At 45.9% G+C, this 20,640-nt stretch overlaps 1 protein-coding gene across 5 annotated transcripts in view; it reads left to right on the plus strand.

Moving 5' to 3' along the window:
• Window positions 1-20,640, plus strand: part of CSMD2 (CUB and Sushi multiple domains 2) — a 583,106-nt gene that overhangs the window by 285,920 nt on the left and 276,546 nt on the right. For 4 of the 5 annotated variants that reach the window (XM_032388322.1, XM_032388331.1, XM_032388340.1 and 1 more), the window contains exons 7-10: window positions 689-766; window positions 5,702-5,789; window positions 6,486-6,610; window positions 15,703-15,824. In XM_032388322.1, coding sequence (XP_032244213.1) covers window positions 689-766; window positions 5,702-5,789; window positions 6,486-6,610; window positions 15,703-15,824 — 413 coding nt within the window. The remainder of the gene's footprint in view (window positions 1-688; window positions 767-5,701; window positions 5,790-6,485; window positions 6,611-15,702; window positions 15,825-20,640) is intronic. The other variant, XM_032388357.1, reaches the window with a different exon arrangement.

Here is a 20,640-nt window from a genome sequence, read left to right on the forward strand (position 1 = left end):
TTGGGGACCTGGGGCAGTCAGACACAAAGGAGGTGGATGGCTTCAGAGGAATGGCTTTTGGAACTGTGGCGTCCTCACTCTGGTGCCTTTTCTGTGCTACTTGGCAAACTCCTGATGAGCTGTGGACTGGACTGACATTGGATCAGAACCCAGTTCAGTCATCAGGCCACCTCCTGAGCCAGGCACTATCCCCCAGGGACCTCTGGGACTCAGCTTCCCCTGCCCACAATAGGTCGGCCGGCATAGGCTGGGCTCAGCAAGGCCGACTGGCTCTGCTCCACATGTTCCTCATCCTCCTGGGATCAGCCATGTCCTCTCCCAGCGATGACAGGGATGTGAGAGGACAAGCCTAATCTGGCAGGCACTCTGCAAGTCTTCAGACACATCAGGACCTCCTCCAAAATTCCAGTGGCCAAACCCAAAGTCAAGGGGTGAGGGAATATACCCCACCTTTTTACTGGGAAGAACTATAAAATCACATTGCAAAGTGTGTGGATACAGGGAGGGTGACAATTCAGGGGCATTGCTGCACTCCAGTGCCACCTTTGGTGTGTCCTCACCCAGAGGGACTTCTGGCTTTGACCCACTGTGGACTATCCCAAGCCAAGAGAGGGGATCATTCTAGAAGAACCCCATCCCCAGTCACAGATAACAACTGAAACGGTTTTCCCTCTTACCTCCTCTCTAGTCAAGAAGCAAATTGAGTTGAAGTCTCGAGGTGTGAAGCTGATGCCCAGCAAACATAACAGCCAGAAGACATCTGTGTGTAAGTGTCCGCCTTGCCTGCCCGCCTGCCGGGCCTCTTGCTTGAGGTCAGACCCGCTGGTGCTGTGACCGCGGGGAAGCCAGACGATGCTGGAATGATTTCCCTTCAATCCTGCCTCTTTCCGTCCCGGGTTCTACACATGGACACACTGACCTAGTGGCCAGTGAGCAGCCCCAGGGTCTGACCTTTGCCTCCTCTTCCCCCTCCCTGCACTTCCCTCCCTCCTCCTCTTTCCCCCTTACTTCCCATTGTAACTGCAGTCCAGGGAGTCATTACTGCTACATTTCTCTCTTTATTTTTCCTTTTGAATCACTTCCACCTGCTGAAACAGTCCTCTTTCTGCTCCTTGCCTAGGAGTCAGTAACCCCCAGCTGGGATCTTGGAGGCTGCAGGGTCCCCATTCCAACTCCCTGGGCAAGACCCTGCTCCAGGGACCCTGGACCTGGCTGGGCTAGAGGGTGGGCTTCTGCGCTCGAGCCCGTGGGGCAGTGCTGGGGTCTCTCTGCTGGGGCACAGGGAGATTTTATCTATGAGAGCATGTTTCTGCTATTGGTGTTTGAACGATTAAAAGGGGTACATCTGATGCTGGGGAATGGGCTGGAATGTCACCCCAGAAACAACTGATGAGAGCCTGTGCTAAGGAACTTTTGGGCTAGAGTATAAGCAGGGGTTCAGGAAGGTTCTGGGACACCCCAGAAAGCTGGACTTGAAAGCAGTGGAGATTTTCCTGAGAACCCCTCAGGTTTTGTTCTGAAGTTGAGTGCAGGGAGCCTTCCGTGGTCGGGGACCCTCCAGATGACCAGCCTTCTGCTTTTCCTTCTCCTCCCCTTCCTTTGCCTTTCTGCTTCTCTCTCCCCTAACCCCTCCTCCCTCCTTCTTCTGCATCCTCTCTGCTGTTTCTCCCCTTCGTCCTGACTCTCTCCGTTCATCTCACCTCCACATGCTCACTTCTCTTGAGGGGCTGGAAGTGCTTCCTGAGAAGGATGGAGAGCAACCATCAGTGGTTCCAAAGCTCTGTGTGGTGTGTGTGGCAGGGAGCTGGGTGGGGAGAGGCCCCGACCGAACGGAACCTGGCTGTGGGATTTTTCTGTGGTCCTTCAAGTCTCTGGGGACTGCTGTCTCTCAGCATTCTGCCCTGCTTCTGTGTCCCACGAGGGTGCCAGGGGAAGGAGTGAGGAGAACCGGGGGTTAGACCAGGAGTCTGCAGAGCAGGCTTGAGCCACGGCCCTGGCCCTCACAGGCTCATTCTTTCTGGAGCCACAGGAGAGGAGAGGAACTGAAGTCAGCATGATTTCACTTCAGAGTTTGCCCTGGAGCCACAGGTGGACTCCAAGGAAATGGCCCAGATTTGGGAGAGCAAGTGTGTTTTCAGGTGACTGTGTTACTCCAGGCACTGGTGTCTCAGTTTCCAAATCTGTGAAATGGGATGCAAAACCTTACCCTCCCTTCTTCCCAAGGGTGCTGTTGGATCTAAGATGGGCCTTCCTGATCTAGGACTTAAGGAGGTCCGTGAACTGGCTAAAAACTACATGTGATATTGTGGGTGCATTTGGGAGAGGGGCGTGTTTTTCATTAGCTACTCAGAGGTGCCTGAAACTCCCTCAGAAAGATGAAGAAACCTTATTCTCATGAAATAATGCAGAAACTCTGAAAAAGATACACACCTCTCTACTACAAGACACTGGTCTTCCCTCTGAGATTTCCTCAGAGAAGGATGGGTGTGCAGCTCAGCTGCCGGGGAGGCAGGCCACCAAATCTCTGCAGGTGTCTGGCCCTTGGTGGCCTGCCCACACTCCCTGTGGACAGATGTCCTGAACTTCAGGAGAGGAATGGACCCCGCTGACCTATCCCGAACCCTACTTACTGCCTTCACTGGGTGGTCCGTGGGTACTACCGACCCCTGGCCATCAGTCCTGACTGCCCACGTGTCCATATCTCCTTCACTTTGGGTGGAAGGCACTGCCTTTCTGAGTGTGTTGCGGCTTCTTGGGGTAAGGCCCACTCTCCCTTTCCTTCTCTGTAGCCAACAGTGAATCAATGCTACAAACATAAGCAGCTGGTTTTGAATAGGCAGGGGAGGCTGGGATTAAGGAAAGAGAGGGGAAAGCCCTCTTGACTCCGTCATTCAGACATAAAGTGTTCACTGGGACTTATCTTTGCTTATTTCCTGGGGAGCCTGGATGTCCGTGCGCTCAGGCCTCCCAGGAAGACAGGGTCTTGGGGGGCTGTGAGTACTGACCCCTGGGATGGTGACTTACTTCCAGCGGGCTGACGAAAGGGGGGTGGCAGGATTGGCTGTGCATGTGCGGGGCTGGGGTTGGGTAGGTGGGCTCTGCCGTGGCCTCTCCTCTCTGGTCCAGCCGCATCCTCATCCCGCAGCCTTTAGCTCTGCGTGCTCCCTGGGTGGTGTGAGTACCAAGCGAGAGGGCAGGAAAGCGCTGTATCATGTTAACGTGCTACCAGGGGCGGCATGGTTCCCATGCGGTGGGCGCGGGGGACTGTGGGAGGGGTGTGGTCCGTGGGCAGGGGTGAGTAGGCCAGGCCGGAGGAAGGTGAGCGCTTAGCTGATGAGTCCTCAGTAGCGACAGATCGTGGTGAGGCTGGCTTACCAAAGATAAAGCACAAGTACAGCTCAGGACTGACATCCTCATCTTTTTAGAACAGAGCCTCCCCTCGCCTTTCTATCCCCACCCTGTCACCTCCTTTGTTCCCATTGCTTGTGGAACATGGAGGCTCCAGGAAGCAGGACTTCCGGCTCATTATACCTGCCTGGAGGGTCCTGCACTGGCAGGAACAGTGACATTGCTGAGTTTAGGATGTGGAAGCATTGGAAGGAGAGGCTTAGTGGGGAAGGGGATGGGAGTAGGGGAAATGCCTGGCGGGAGTGACTGGCTTTAACAAGGCAATATGGAATGTTGGAGAAGGAGAGGCTCCCCGAGAGGCCTTGAGCTCAATGCCGCACAACCAAGAAGATACCAGGTGCGTGGCTTGTGTGGTGTCTGTCCAGATCCCCAGGTTCCCTTGGCCAGCCACCCCCTGGGGTACCTGGAGGTTTGAACGGGGCCTACACCAGTCTTCTAACTGTAGAAATGAACTCCAGGCTCCGTGAGTCTGAGATGGGACTCCACAGGTCCCCGGGTGAGGCACGCCCTTGCTCCCTCTCCCCATACTTTAGTCTTCCAGGAGCCCTGGGGACTCTTTCTTTGCCACGTCCATTCCTACACCCTTATGTCCGTCCCCACTGCCAGGCTCTTGTCCTTTGCCTGGACAATCCTAAAACTTCCCAACTGGTGTCACAGGTACCGGCCTCCCCCTGAGCATCTTACTGTGCCCTTCCCCCCCGTCAGGACTCTTCAGTGGCTCCCCACCATTTTCAGGATCAGACTTGAACCCCTTAAAGGTCTGACCTCCACAGCTTCAAATTCCACTCTTCCATGTCACTGGTACCCTCTCTTCTATTCTGGCCACACTGGGCAACCCCCAGTTCTGTTTCCATGTCTTCACTCCACCCCTCTGTGTTCCTCTGTCTCCCTGAACTGCCGTTCCTCTGTCACCATGTGTTCAAATCCTACTATCTCAGACTACTCATGTTAAATGCCACCTCCTCCAGGTAGCCTTCCATGCTTCTCTCAGCAACATAAGACAGGTCTTCCCTCTCAGCCTCCCTGTAGCTGCGTCTTCATCACTTCCCCATTGTGGTTCTGCAGTTTGTTTCTGTTTCATATCTTCACTTGACTGGGAGCTCCCAGAGGACAGTGGTCATATCCGAAATCTGACAGTTGCATCTCCCATGGTATCGAAAATAGAGTCTTGTACACACCAGGTGCTCACTGAATGCTTGCTGCGTACCAATGTATGGGAATTAGTGAGTGGGTGAGTGAATGAGGAATGGAGCCGTTGCTCATATTGTGGGACATTGAGTGGGTGGGAGGGACATGGGCCAACTCAGAGAATATTGCTCCACGCTCCCTGTCATCTCTGTCTTGAGGGTGCTGTTGGGACCGTGGGATGGGCGAGGCCTTGAATGGAGCTGTATGCTAGGCCCCAGCTCCCAGTGATACCGAAAGCCGGGAATCCAGGGATGTGAGAGAGCTCCAGCCTCATGAGTATGAGCATCTTGAGAACAATAAACCAGCAGGGTCCAGGGAGTTTCTACCCTCTCCACTGGAGACAGGAGAAAACTGTGTATCCACCACCCCCTGACCAGGCTTCTCCTTTGGCAGAGAGGACCATGCACACGGTTGTATAAACAGCACTCTGGTGTTGGCAAGTGTGAGAGCATCCCACCACCTGCCAGAACCACCACGGGTGCCATCTCTGTGTGGTGCCCTTGGCCGGTGGCATTGGACAGGGGATGCTCTGCTTACTGCTTACTCAGCTTGAGAAGCGTCCGATGGGGAGAGGTTTCTTGGCAGAAATAACCACATTTGAGCTAAAGGCCCTGCTTTGAACTTCAGGCTGCAGCTTTCTCTTACATTCTTTACTGTTCCTGATCACATATCCACCTTTTATTTAACTTCCTTTGAGTCATTTCTCCATTTGAGGCTGAGGTTGGGGGTGATCATCTCATCTAGAGTTGCCACCCCCGGATCCAAAGCACAGGGTGAGGAGGTCACTGGGGGCTGAGGACCGTCCACCTCTGGCCACTGGCATGGGACAAGGGAACAGGGTAGTTGCTGGCTTGGGGTGTCTGCCTCTGAGCACCTATGCTCTTGATGAATTTCACTTGGACTTTGCTCACAAAGGAATTTGTCAAAAGCAGCTCTCCACTTTGCATACTCATGAAACCTGAGCCAGGAGACCCCACAACCCCACACAGCCCCGCGGAGCAGGGCCTCATTCTGTCTCTGTATCCACCCCCCACCCTGAGCCACTGCCCCGGACATGCCTTCCTGTGATTACCCATCTCTGTATGTGCTGTTTTTTGCCTTGTAGTAACTCAGGTTGGTGTGTCCCAAGGGCATAATATGTGTCCAGACCCTGGCATACCTGAAAGGGGCAAAAGACTAGGCTCGGATTTCAGGTAAGACCCGTTTGGGAACTTTCTAATTGCAAAGAAGGGTGGATGGCCTGGTTGGGGGGAAGACAGGGGCTGGCCTTCCTAGAGGTATAATGCAGAGGACAGTGTGGATTGAGGAATAGACACTTTCTGGAGAAGAACTGTGGTGTCTGGCATTCTTTCCTGGGCCAGTCCTGGAATTGGTGCCTGTAGGCTTCAGGGGAAGAAGAGAGCTGCAGACTGCCAGGGATACACAGCACACCTGTCCCTGGGGTACAGGAACTGCCCTCACCAGTAATGACGTGCCAGCAGGCAGCTTATGTCTCCCCTCATCTGGAGATCCTAAGGCCCCAAGATGGTACATCTTGTAGAGTTTCTAATAATCAAAGTATCTTCCCAGAATCCTCCATTTTCATTAAAATTTATGGGTATCATCTACCCACTCTTAGCTGTCCTAACTTATCTCAGAGCATGGCGGTTTTGCTCACAAAGTGACCTTTTAACTCAATCCTAAGACCATTAAATGGTCCAAAAAAAAAAAAAAAGATGAAGAGCAGACATTCCTTTCAGTGGAGATTTTAAGTGATAAAACAGTGGAGTAGAGATGAAGGGACAGAGGAGAAATAATGTTTGGTGTGGTACTTGTTTGTGGAGCAGGGAAGGACTTGGGTGGGCCTGGTGGGCCCAGGGCTGAGCTCACAGACATGCCTTGTCTCCCAGGTTAGGATCCAGCGTCCAGTTCACCTGCAGCGAGGGCTATGACCTGCAAGGGTCCAAGCGGATCACCTGTATGAAAGTGAGCGACATGTTTGCGGCCTGGAGCGACCACAGGCCGGTCTGCAGAGGTGAGGGTGCCCCGGGAAAGGGAGGCTGGCCAGAAACCGGGCTGGGCAGGGAGGATGGAGCCCAGCTCCTGGTCCCTGAGGGTACACGCTTGCATCCAGACTGGCTTGCCTCGCTCTCGCTGTGCTCCAGGCCTTGGGTTCTGCATTCATTGACTGATTAACTTACTATATTTAGTTAGCACCATCTCTGTATCAAGGCCCATGCTAGGATCAGGAGATACAAAGGTGGGGATGACAGACACGGCCCCTGCCCGGCATGGACCTTACGGTCAGGTGGGGGAGGCACATAGGAAGCAGGGTGCTAGCTCACTGCACAAAGACATCACAACTACACCTCAAGTGGAAGGGAAGTCAGCTTGAATCATGTTACCTTGACTCCCCCCAGTATAACACATATACACCCCAAACCCTCTGTCTCAATGCCTTTGTTTCTTTCCATGTGCTCGACAATCCACAGACCTGTCACCTCTAGAAGAATGCTCTTAGCTAGGCAGGAGTCACGTGGACCATGATATCAGAAGGCTTCTCTGTAGGAATCTTCTAACCCCACACCTGGGCATCTTGTTTTCAAAGGCCCCGCCACCCACATTCCCAGCCATCCCATGGCCTGAGGCTGGGCTGCCAGAGCCCCCATCCCCCACATCTTAAAATAGTAGACCTGAATGTTTTCCTTCCCTGAGACAGGACAGCAGCTGCCTCTATGGTAGAGAAGCCCCTGGCCTCAACCCCCAGGGCAACGGTAGCTGGCTTTTCATTTCTCCTGTCCTGTGTGCATCTCTCTTCTACTGTTTATGCACATGACCAGAGCTCAGCTCTTGGTGCAAGACTGAGCAGTCTCTCTGGAGTTTGTGAACAAAGCCAACGGTTGCTCTCTTGAGTGCCTCTTTGGAAGAGAAGGTACATTGCCTGCCATAAAGTTACATTCTGGATCCTTCCCAGTTTAAGAAGGAGATGCTTTGCCTCTCTCCAGGCTTATATACTAAGATGAAATTGATGCACAGAAAGGGGTCCAGGAGAAAGAACTTAGATGATGATTACACTAAGGAAGGGACAGAGTTGGAGCTGAAACCCACTCCCTTTTTTTTTTTTTTAATGTGTTGTTGAGTAATCTTGGAAGAAGGTCATGAAAATACCTTTGAAAGAAGCTTCAGACGTATTCATTCTCACTCAGCTTCGAGGTGGCCATGACCCACAATTAATAATGTACTTTGTGTTCCCACTGATCTTAGTGATATTATTTCAAAGATTCCACTTAGCTAATATTTTTTAAAAATCAAACAAAAGACAGAGTCTTAGGTATAATTCTCAGCTTTGCCACCAGCTAGCCATGGGCAGTTTGGCAAATCATCCGTTTTCCCTGGCCTTGTTTTCTTAACCATGTAGATAATGGTACCTACCCTACCCATCTTGTGTTAATGTGGGAGTTGTGGATATGGAAACATCCAATGAATCAGAAAGAACTTGATAAGAAAACAAATATCCTCACACTAGAATATCAGCTCAATAGGGCAAGAATGCCTAGAATGGGGCCTGGCAGATAGTAGGTGTTCGATAACAGTTGTTGAATGTGCGATTGAATGAATGAATAGTAAGATAGCAAACATTCCATTTCCAGGGAGCCAAGAAACCAGCTGTGTAGAGAGGCATAGAATTAATCATGTCTGAGGACCAAAAGGACCCTAGGCCAATCTGTTCTTTCAGAATTCCTTTTGAGGAACCAGAATAACAGTGCCTTTGGGCAGTAGTGGAATCCGATCTCTCCCAAAACCTTTTCATTGGCAGAAGATTCTTCTCTTAGGACGGGGGATGGTTTATGTGACTATGCCCAGGGTAGGGAGGGACTGGTATTTCAGAAGGAAGTTCACAGTCAAGTGATCACGCTTATCCAGATGTGTTATGTGGCCCATTCAGGTCATGTCCAGTGATTTTGACACACTGGACTCTAAATTCTCTGCCACCCTGTTAACTGAGCTTTGGGCTAAGCTTTACACATCCGTTCTCCTCTCATCCTCTGCCGCTGGGTGGCGGAGGAAAATCATGGGAAACAAAGCCAGGCAGAACTGCATTCAAAGGAAGCCCCCACACTTTGTAGCTGGGTGTCCTCGGGCCAGTCCCTGCACCTATCTGAATCTTTTCTCTTTTTTTCTGCTAAAAGGCAATGATTATAGAACGTGACTACTCCTTGGCATTACCGTGAGGCCTAGAGGAGGTAGTGGATTGAAAGTGCTCACTTAGAAATGATCCAGGAGCATCTGTGAGGCTTGTGTGCCGTCAGGCACCGTCTGCACGCGGCCTTCCCCCGCCTGGGAGCACCCCCTCCTTAGCATCTAGGGGCTGCAGGGTTTTAGAAGCCTGTTCCCTCACTGTCTTGGCCAATTTTACCGCAATCACAGCAGCTGGGGGGGCACACAGACTTTGACCTAGAGCACAACTCTGCCTCCTATTAGCTTGCTGGCCCTGGGCAGGTTCCTGCCCCATTTTGAGCCACAGGTCCCTCCCTTGTGAACTAGGAAAACAAAACCTCCTCTCCCTGGTGCTGGCGACATTTAAACAAGCCATTTTACGGAAGATGACCAGCGCCAACTGTGGTGGAGAGAGAGGGGCTTCTCAGCGCAGGTAAGAATATGCCACTCTCCCCCTCCTGTTCCCCCCACCCTTCCAGGTCATTGGGAGGGAGGAAGAGACAAGGCAAAGCCTCCTGGGTTTGGACTTGGATGGCCTGTCCCCGGCTTCCCTGAAGGCCAAGGCCTGAGACAGAGATGAGATTCAAGGGTCCTCTCATTGTGGCAGTTTTGAAAGTTTTTCTTTTAAAAATCTCTTGTTTTTAATTAGTTAGAATCGCTATCGTAATTGTAATTTTTTATAGAAGTCTAAGTGAACCCCACTTCAAGAATAAAAAGGGACGAAACTCTTTGAATTCCAGGATAGCTCTACTAATAAGCAGGTTATCGAAAGATCACATTCTAAAAAGGATTCACCACTAATAACAGTGGTATTATTTTTCCTCTAATGCATTTGAAATATGATTTGATTTTAAATATTCATTTTCCATGCAATTAATTCTGCTAAAACATGGGGCCTGGCAAATAATAGGTTCTCGAAAAATGTTGCAGGGTGACCTGAATGGATCGGTGATTGAAATGAGCGAACAATACGGGACTGTGCCCTCATTTTGGAATTTGAAATTAGGAATTCACAGGTTTTTCTTCTCTTTCCATCCCACCGAAGAAATAAGTTCCAAAAAAAAAGGGGGGGAAAGAGTTTTGAATTTCATGTGTTCTAGAGAAGTTTGATCATCTAAAGTAGATTGAGGGAAACATGAAACTTACTAATTCTCTTTAGCCCCAGAGAGAGGCGGGTGGTAGAGTACAGAGCTTGGCAGAATTATTTTACAGATAGAGCCCAGTATTTAAAAATCAGCATTTGCAGAAGCCTAATAATAAAGCAGATACAAATGGAGCTTCTTTCACTGAAGTAGGGGCAGGAGATTTAGGGTTGCCCCTCCCTCACCCCTCTCAGCAGCTCCCAAGCTACCTCCAAAGAACCCTGAGGCTCCAGGGAACACTAAACACTAAACCACTGATAGTGGATAGGACCAAATTGACAACCAGGAGACCTGGAGGCCTGGTTTCTTGTGCCCGCAAATTGGTGTTGACAGAGAATAGGAACTGAGTATCAGCCCCAGATGAGATACAGTTACTGAGCCATAAAGTAGATACTCAACAGAAAACCATACTATTCTTCTCCTTTGTGGAGAAATCCCCTATTTGCTGTACAAATACACATGCATAAACACACACACTCACACACATATATCTATATATACTTGTATATCTCTATAGAATAAAAGCCTTTTTCCCTCCCTTCCCCTATGATCCTCTGTTTTGTTGGAGGGGAGGTGGGTGGAGGGATGGGTAACTGGGTGACGGGCATTAAGGACGGTACGTGATGTAATGAGCACTGGGTGTTATATGCAATGGGTGAATGACTGAGCTCTACCTCTGAAACTAGTGATGCACTATATGTTAACTAATTGGATTTAAATGAAGTAATTTAGTAATAAAAAAAAAAAAGAACAAAAGCCTTTTTATGGATAGAACACCTGACTCAGGACTCAGAGACCTAAGTTCAAGTTCCAGCCTTGCTACTAACATACCATATGGCACAGGGTAAATTACCAAAATGTTCTGAATCATCTCCCTCATTCTCATAAGATGGGAGTGAAATGTGGGAAATAGGGCACAAACCAGCGGAATGAAAGCATGACAGTTACAGGTGGCTGTCTTCCTTCTTGGTGGCCATCACTGGATCAGCTTCCCAGGCCCACTCCTTAAACACTAATGTTGTTCAGAGTTCTGTTTTTATCCCCTCCTCCCCTCTCTCTCCACTCTGCCCACTCCTACCCCAACCTTCCTCTCCCCTCCTTTGTAGTTATTCCCCGTAGGTGATGTACTGACAGCATGCCCCATTGTTCCCTGAGACTCGTACCTATATATTTGTACTAATGATAAAGCTCCCAGTTGTTACACTATTTGTATTTGATAAAGCATTGCAGTATACATTTTCCATAATTTCTTTATAAGGAAAGTGGCAATATCCATATTTTATGTTTGGCTCAAGCTTGGAGTGGTCAGCCTTCTTGCCCAAGGGCACAAAGCTAATGGGTTGATCTGGGATTCAAACCCTGACTCCAAAGGTACTATTCTACTTGAAAATGGCACCTGGACATCCTTTAGAGTCAATATTCTGGATGGAACCACATAAAACAATACCCTTTTCCCTACTTTTTGGTTAACTTTTATTTTGATTTAATTGTAAACTCAAAGACAATTTAAAGGAAGCGTACAAAGAACAATACACTCTTTACCCAGATTTAAACAACTAATTTTGAGGACTTAACGAACAAGAAGGAAGCTGAGAAGGATCAGTCAGAGAAGTAGGAGAAGAGCCAAGAGGCACCATGAAAGCCAAAGAATGTGAATTTCACAAAGAGAGAAGGTTCAGTAGAATCAGATCCTCCAGAGAGGTCAAGTGCAGCAGAGAGCAGAAAGCAACCACTGGGGTTAAGTGGCTCAACTGAATGGCAAATGTTTGAAGTTGCCTCTGTAAGAAATTGTCAAGGAAACTGAACAAAGACAAGGGAGAGGGCTGACCTGAACTGAAGCTTCAATTACTATGGAAACCATGAAGCTAGGTGGTAGACTTCATCAATGGCAGATATAAGACTGTTGAGGGCATAAGGGTATTGGTAAAGGTCTTGAAGTCCAGACTGGGTAGTGAAGGGGAAGAGCCAGGTAGAGGTCGATAGGCAGGGAGAAATGAGGGAGCCAGAGGGCTGGAGGGGCCTATATTTTAGACAGCAGGTCCACTGAAACCAAGTCACTCTGCTGGGTACAGAAGCAGCAGGGCAAAGAATGGGATGATGGAGTTTAAGATCTCATAGGTGGACTTATGAGAATCCACCAGAACAGCAGGCCCTGGCTATGCTCATAGACATGGTTGACCTTGGGCAAGGGCACCAGATCTCATGAGGAGGGCTGGCCTCTGAAAGGTGAAGGAGCCATCTCTCTGTTGGAACCAGAAGGGAAGAAGTAGATGAGCACATAAGCAGATAAGAATGCAGATTTGGGATATGGGAGAGAGGGTGTGCCCACCAGATGTCCTCTGTTTCATCCACAGGGACTGAAGCAAGGTCATCAACTGAGAGTGAGGAGAGACCAGGGGAAGGGTGAGAGGTCTGGGGACATGGAGAGGGCATCTGTCTTTGAGCAGAGCATAGAGCTGAATGGCAGAGTCCCTGGGCAATATCTAGGATTCTTTGAGGTGGGTAATCATGAATTTATAGTGGTGTCACTCTTCCTACTCATGTGACTTATCTCTAGCAAAGCTTGACTCTATGAGGGCAGGCCTGGAGAATGTAGGTTGAGGGGTTCATCCGTGATTGCTGTCCTCCAAGCTGATAAAAGGAGCAAGAGACTTGGGTGGATTTGTAAGAAAATGATCATAATGGTAGACCATGGGATCTAAGTTGGATAAGGATGGAAGAGAGGACAGGGAACTTAGGGCTAAAGAGACAACATTGTTGTCAATGGGGTGAGATCTCAATGAAGATCAATGGAGAGTACCTCTGTGGGGTCAGCTAACATTTGTGGAAGGAGATACTGGGGGGTGGGAGAAAACTCTCCACTGCAGAGGACAGCAAGGAAAGCACTGGCCTGGGGAGAAGGAGCCAGACTTCAGTCAAGGCAGGAGTTGGGAGTGGGAGGTTTTGAAAGATGTAGCTACAAGTCGAGGTTTGTTTGTATTAGAATTGGTGGTGGGGACATGGTTTGAGAGGCCTAGGAAAAAGGCAAGGAGGGAGGTCAGGAGCAGGAGAGGCAAGGGAAGGCAGCATGGAAGAAGGTGGGAATAAGATTTGGGGAGAAGGGAGAAGACCAGAGGCACTTGCATCTGGAGTAGCTCGCTTTCTGGTGCCAAGCTATTTCCATGCCAGGATTGGCTGTGGGTCCCAGTGGTGTCTCCCAAAGGTCCCCTGGTTGCTGTCTGCAGAGCTTAGGCACAGAAGGTGCTGGAGAAGTCACTTCTAGAAGTTATCCAGAAGAACATTTGATGGGAAAAGGCAAATAGAGAAACAGCAACATGTGTTTATTCATTTATTCAGATGTTGTCTGAGTACCTCCCATTTTGCCAGCCTGTGTGGGTGGCATTGATGAGCTAACCATCCTGTGGTGGGATCCCAGGGGCTGTCTGTTCAGGGGGATGTCTGTCTGTCCACAGACCCCCTCCCCCCGACCCTACCCAGACAGCGGAGGGAAAAAGCTGGTGCTCCAGTCTGAACCTATTTTAAGGTGCTCCCATGTTAGCTGTCTGCACATTGTAATACATTATTTAAGCCCTTAAAGTGGTAAATGCCTTTTTGACCTGTTCTCTCTAATGACCTTCAGCGTGTTTCAACAGAATGCAAATACCATCTAATTTTCAGAAACAAGTGCAGGATAAATTGAGTCTGAAGGTGAGGGCTTTTAAGGCAGCAAAACCTGACTTTGCAGAAGAGATATAAATGGTGCTGGTGGAGATTTGTAGGAATTACCTATAGGGCTAGGGTTCTGAATCCACAAGTCCCCCTTGCAAAGGTAGGCGGGATCATGGTTTTGGTTTTGATGGTCTTTTTCTAATTTGTGTACTAAAGTTCTCAGCCATGGGAAAAATTCCTAAGTGAAGAAATCAAGGAAGGTAGGAAAAAGATTTTTGGGCCTTTAGAAATGAATGAACATGGCTTTGGGAGTCCCATAGTCCCCTTTGTGGAATATTGATGACATCCCAGGACCTGAATGAGTCTTCCCATCCAGTATCTCATCCAATTTCATCCTCATCATGCTTCAATGAGGTGGTATCACTAACCCCATTTTACAGATGAAGTAGAATCAGAGAGCCTTTCCAACTTAACCAGCAAATGGATTTCAAATCTAGAAGGCTAAGCTGGTAAACCCCACAGCCTATGCTCTCCTCACCATGGTCCAGTTGTATCAAGTACAATCTGTGAATCTAAGAGTTTCCCAGCACAGAATTACAGGCACAGTGAGCTGTACATGAAGGGGATGGAGGAAAGGGTTCCTCTAGGGCTTTTTTCAAACTTGACTCAACTGTCATTGGAGCTCCTGAGGGAGAAGATCCTTCTGGTATAAGACCAGGGCCAGCCACCAGAAGGAACATCCTCGATGAGGGTGCTGTCCCAGTAGAGAAGGAGCAATTCGGAGCCAGCAGCCTCTTACAAATAACCCTCTGACAACACTTGCTCTGCTTGATTGTGGCTGTTTGCACACTTGCTTCCCCCGCTTACTGGTGGCCCTTTCGAGAGCAGGGGTGTGTCCTAGATATTTTTCTCTCCCCACATTTTGCCTGGCCCATGACAGGCACTCAATATATGTGGGAATGAGTGAGTGCAGGAACAAGTGCAGGGAATGAGCAGATTAATTATGTCCGGGGGCTGTGGAAGCTGCTTCCCAAGCCCTCCAAGAAGGCTTTCCCAGGAAAGGTTTATCGTGGCTGTTATCCACCTACGGAGAGGAGCCCTAGGATATTTTGCCCCATCGGAGGAAACCAGGTTTGACACGACTTTCATTTTATATACTTAAGCTTGTTGAGTTTGCTCACTATTTCTTTACTGTTAGGCACTTTGCCTACAATTAGGATAAATTGCCATGTGGGCAGCAACAGAACAGACTCATAGAACTCTTTATTAAAATAGCTCAGCGCTAACACTGAAGAATGATGTGGCCAGAACTAAAGAGCACGTTTTTAAAGAAGGCAAACACCTAGGTACAATGTAGTACCTTAACTCTTATCAATCACTACTTAATCTAATTAGTTTAGAAGCTATTTTAAAGAGCTTAATTAGATTAAGCTGTGATTGATAACACTTTATATCTACTTGAGTAGAGCACTTCTAATTCACCTTGAATCTTTATGCTTCCAGTCAAAAGCCTATTTCAGACATGTGCTGAGCATGGGGAAGGAATTGGGAAGTACTTGATTGGCCCTGAAATCACTCCGGGTGCCTGGCACTGGGCTGAGCTGGGGGCCTTGGCAGAGTCCTTGGGTGCAGACATTCTCGGGCCGCATGGGGTGGCTTTGACAAGGACATCCTGAGATTCTACTTCAAGAGCCTGAGAGCAAATGGGGAAACACAGGTCAGCAGAGCAAGGGGTGAGCAGCTCAGCACTTCCATAGGTGCCTGGGGCCTACCTGGCTTTGGGTCAGCGTGAGTAGTACTAGCCTACACCATCCTGGGGGAGATGAGCTGCTCAATCACAGTGGAGTCAGGATAGGGGGGCTTGCTTAGCCTGACCACAGAAGTTCATCATTGCCTACAGAGCAGCAGGTGAGGACTTGCAGGCCTGCCCCTCCGCCAGTGTTCCCAGAACTGTGACTTTCCTTTGAGCCTGCGGAGAACTGGGGAAGGAAAGAGGAAGCAGGTTATATCTGGGGTGGGACTGTACAGACTCCAGGCTCTTCTGGCTGGAAGTAGGAGGGGGGATGGGAACTGGACCTAGTCTAAACTAAGATGCTTGCCTTTCATCTCCTCTCTGCAGCCCGCATGTGTGATGCCCACCTTCGAGGCCCCTCGGGCATCATTACCTCCCCCAATTTCCCTATTCAGTATGACAACAATGCACACTGTGTGTGGATCATCACAGCACTCAACCCTGCCAAGGTAAGGCTCCTGGGGTGGATGGGGAGAATCCTGTGGGCAGGTCTGGCTTGGGAACAGTTAGTCTCCAAGGGGTTTCAAACCCAGAACTTGGTTGTGGTAGATTCTCTGCAGGAAATTCTTAAAAATTGTTTTTTTATTAAATATCAGGTAGTTAAAAAGCATATTTGTAAAACAGTAAAATATAAAGAACATCAATACAACAAACAATTGCTTAGTCATCTCCCAACTTAAGAAAAAAAAAAAAACACAGTTACTTTAGTGATGCGTGTCCCTCACCAACCCCATTCCATTCCCTATCCCTCAGGTACCTTGACTATGTACTTATTGTTCCTCTGCTTTTCTTTATAGTCTGCATACAAATGTGTATCCTTAAAAATATATTATTTAGTAAGCCAGCATTTGAGCCTCATAGAAACATACTCATGTCATATATATTCTTAATCAACTTCACTCAAAATTATATCCCTAAGATTTGTCTGTTGGTGTGTGTAGTTTGCCCTGCTATATACATCTCTTCACATGTTTATTTCATATTTAGTTTTTTTCTATGCAATGCCGTTTGTTCTCTCATTTACAAGTATCTTGCCAAGATCCACAAAACAACCCGTTAGAATCTTTATTTTAATTATACCAAAACAACAGATCAATTGGACAAGAAATGATATCTTTATTATACTGAGTCTTCCCATCCATGAGTATGGTATATCTATTTCCTTAGGGCTGTCAGTAAACTTGTGTAATTTTTTTCCATTATAGATCTTGTTTGTTTCTTAATATATGTACTTCTAGATATCTTATATTTATTGTTACTATTATAAATCATATCTTTTAAAATTTCATTTTCTCCCAAGTTCTTGCTACTATTTAGAGATGCAGTTAATTTTTATTCTTTTGTTTTTTAATATGGCAATTCTTGTAATGATTTATCTATGAATTACTTGGGGTTTCTAGAAAGGACGAAGGATGATGGTTTTATTTCTTTCTTTCCTTTTTCTTGCCCTAACGTTCTGGCTAGACCCTCCAGTATAATGTCAATTATTGTGATGATGGTGGGCACACTTGTCATTGTTTGATGTTAAATAGAATGTTTTTATCCTTAAGTATGATGTTTGCTGAAGTTTTTTTTTAATTTATGGCTCCCTTCTGACTCTAGTTTTCTAAGTGCTTTTATTGTGAATAAATGTAGCGTTTTATCAAGCACCTTTCTATATCTATTGATATAATCATGATTTGCTCCTTAATTTTCTTAGTGTGGTGAATTACATCAGTAGATTTTTCTAATGTTAAACCAACCTTTCATTCCTGGGATAAACCCAACTTGGTAATTTAGTATTAGATGCTTAAATAAGCATCTAAGTGTTATAAATGTCTATATTTGATTTGCTAATATTTTGTTTAGTAATTTGCTTCCATTTTGTTAGTGAGATTGGCTTTTTTTTTCATCTTACGTATTACCCTTGCCAGATTTTTTTCAAGAAGACATTGTTAGCCTCAAAAAATGATTTGGCCAGTGTATATTCTCTTTCTATCCTATGGAGTTAATAGTAGAGGTTGGAATAACTTTTACCTCAGAAATTTGGTGGAACTTTTCAGCAGAACTATCTGGATTTGGTGTTCCTTTGTTGGAAGATTCCAAACTATAGATTTAATACTTTTAATGACTAAAAGACTATTAGATTATCTTATTTTTTTCTTGAGTCCATTTTAGTAAGTTTTCAAATTTATTGGCCATAAAGTTGTGTATACTATCTCTCACTATATATATTTTATTCCCTCTTTTATTTCTAATTTTGTATCTCTTTTTTATCAACATTGCCAGAGGTTTCACATTTTTAATTCTTTGCAAAGAACCGATTTTAGTTTTGTTAATATTTCTTTTGATATGTTTATTTTCTATTTCACCAATTTCTTTCCTTCTGTTATATTTGGGTATGTTCTGGGTTTATATTCCTTTTTTAGCATCCTAACTTTGATGCTTAATTCATTATTTTTCAATATTATTTAAGCATCTAAGGCTACAAATTTCCCTCTGAGGACTATTTTGGCTACATTCCCACAGGTTTTGTAGGTAGTATTTCTGTTATCCTTCAGTTCTGAATATTTTCCAATTCCATTATTCTTTTATCTTTCAACCATGAGTTTTTTAGAAATATTCCTTAATTTCCAAATAGAGGATTTTTCTAGCTGTCTTTTTGTTACTGATCTAAAGCTTGTGGTCAGAGAACATTGTATTTGAATCATTTGAAATTTGTTGAGACTTTTAGGATCAGGAATGTCATTTTTCACATATATTCTTTGTGTGTTTGAAAAAATAAGCTGTATTTTGCAGTTTTTGTGTTCTAATATCTTCATTACATCAACCTTGCTAATTGTGCTTATATCTTTTATATCTTCATTGTTTTGCCTTCTTTATCAGTCAACTGCAAGAGAAGGCAAATTAAAATTTCCCACTATGATGGTGGTTTGCCTAATATTCCTTGAAGTTCTGTCAGTTTTTGCTTTATATATTTTGAGACTGCTGTTAGAGCTTGCAAGTTGAGAATTTTATATCTTGCTGATGAATTGAGCTTTTTCAAAAATAGTTACTTAATGACTCTCTTTACCTATAGTAATGCTTTTGACCTTAAAGCTTTTACCCCCACCTATTCCATCAGTTTTTTGTTTGTTTTTTGGTTTTTGGTTTTTTTAGTTTTGGTTTAATAAATCATTCCTGTTCTCTTGCTTTCAACCTTTCTACTTCCTTATGCTTTATATATGTCTTGTGTATAGCTGGATTTTTAAAAATCCCCTCTGGCAATTCATCTTTCAACTGGAAAAGTTAGACCATTTAAATTATACTATCATTTGTATTTTTTAGGGTTAACCTTAGATGTCTAGTGTTAATATGCATACTTAGCAAAGTCTAATGTAAATAGTCATTTTATGTTCCCCCTGAAAAGTCAGAGGTCTTAGAACACTGACTTTAATTCCCAATTCATACTCTATGGTGTGTGTATTTTCATGTTGCCTTTCTTTTGCTCACAAGTCATTATTGCTCTTGTTTAATAATACTAATGTCCATTTAGATTTACTCACACATGTACTGTTTTGTTCACTATTTCTTCTTGTATATCAGTCCTTCTCTTTGGAATTACTTTCTGTCTGTCCAAAGTACGTGCTTTGGAATTTATTGTCCTGTTAATGACAAACTTTCTTAGTTCTTGTTTGTCTTAAAATGTCTGTTCTCCCCTTGTTCTTGAAAGAACACTGCTATTCACAAAGTATTTGATTCTTGTTTGGTAATTACGTTCTCTCTGCCCATGGAAATATTATTGCAGTGTCTTCTAGCTCCCATCGTTGCTGTAAGTTTATTGTCATTCCTTTGTATGATATTCTTCTGGCTGCTTTTATGGTCTTTTCCTTGTCTTTATTGTTCTGCAGTTTCATGATCAAGTGTCTAGTTGTGGATATCTTGGCATTTATCCTGATTGACTTCATTAAGCTCTGGAATCTGTATATTTTTATCTTTCATTGGTTTGGGGAAATTTTTAGCCATTGTCTTTTCAACTGTTTTCTCTCCTTTATTCTCTCTCTTTTCTGCTCCTGAAAGCCTGACGAGACATGTTAATATTTCTCACTTCATCTTCTATGTTTCTTAACTTCTGTAATTTTCCGTCATTCTCTTCACCAATTCTCTGTTGAGCTACATCTAACCTCTGTTGAATTCATTCACTGAAGATTTTTTTTTTTTCTTAAATTTATTTGACAGAGAGAGAGAGACACAGCCAGAGAGGGAATACAAGCAGGGGGAGTGGGAGAGGGAGAAGCAGGCTTCCCGCCGAGCAGGGAGCCCAATGCGGGGCTCGATCCCAGGACCCTGGGATCATGACCTGAGCTGAAGGCAGACGCTTAACGACTGAGCCACCCAGGCGCCCCTGAAGATTTATTTTAATTTCAAATAGCACCATTCATATTTTAGGAGATCATATTTGGTTTTTAAAAAGTGTTCTTGATCGTATTTTATAGTATTTTGCCCCCTACTCATATGTTCCTTAATTCTTTAAGTATGTTAAACATATTTATTTTATACTCTGTATCTGTTAATCCCAATATCAGAAGTCTTTGCAAGTTTGATTCTGTTGTCTGTTGTTTCTCACTTCTTGCCTCCCAGAACCATGTTTCCTTCCTTGTCCTGTCTATAATTCTATGTGGGTAGAATCATAAACTTTGTCTGTGAGACTTCTTTGAGACCTGGGTAGAAGGTGGTTTCTCCCAGAGAGAGTTTACATTTGCTTCTGCCCAGTGCCTGGGAGCATTACTAGCCAGAAACCTCTCATACTAAATTCTCAGTATGAAGGTTTCAACCCATCCAAGTAACGTGCAAACCCATGTGAAGGCAGACTTCTTGTGAAGGAGTCTCGGGGGAAGTTTTCTGTTTGCATCCACTTAGTGTTAAGGTCTCAGATAAGTAATCAGCCTCCAGATCCAGCCAGAGGGCAGTAGTGGCAGATGAGAAGGAAGGCAGTCTTACTTCTCTCTCACCCTCACACTATGGGTGCAGCTTTAATTAGCCCAACTTTATTCAGGGGTGTCATACTAGAGTCCTCACCTTTGTGGGTCCTGACCTTTGTCTCCTGTTCCCTCTTCTCCACAAGGCCCTGAAAATCAGAGCTCTACTTCACCAGTTTTTAAATATGCACCCAAGGCCAATGCCAGCTTCATGCTCTGAGTCATAGTTTGGGTCCCTACAGTCACTGGGTTTGGACTCTGAGTATTCTTACTTTATTAGTCTGCCCAGGCTGCCATAACAAAACAAAACAGACTGGGTGGCCTTAAC

Source organism: Phoca vitulina, unplaced genomic scaffold, assembly GCF_004348235.1.
Source record: "Phoca vitulina isolate PV1807 unplaced genomic scaffold, GSC_HSeal_1.0 scaffold2, whole genome shotgun sequence".
Taxonomy (NCBI): Eukaryota; Metazoa; Chordata; class Mammalia; order Carnivora; family Phocidae; genus Phoca; species Phoca vitulina.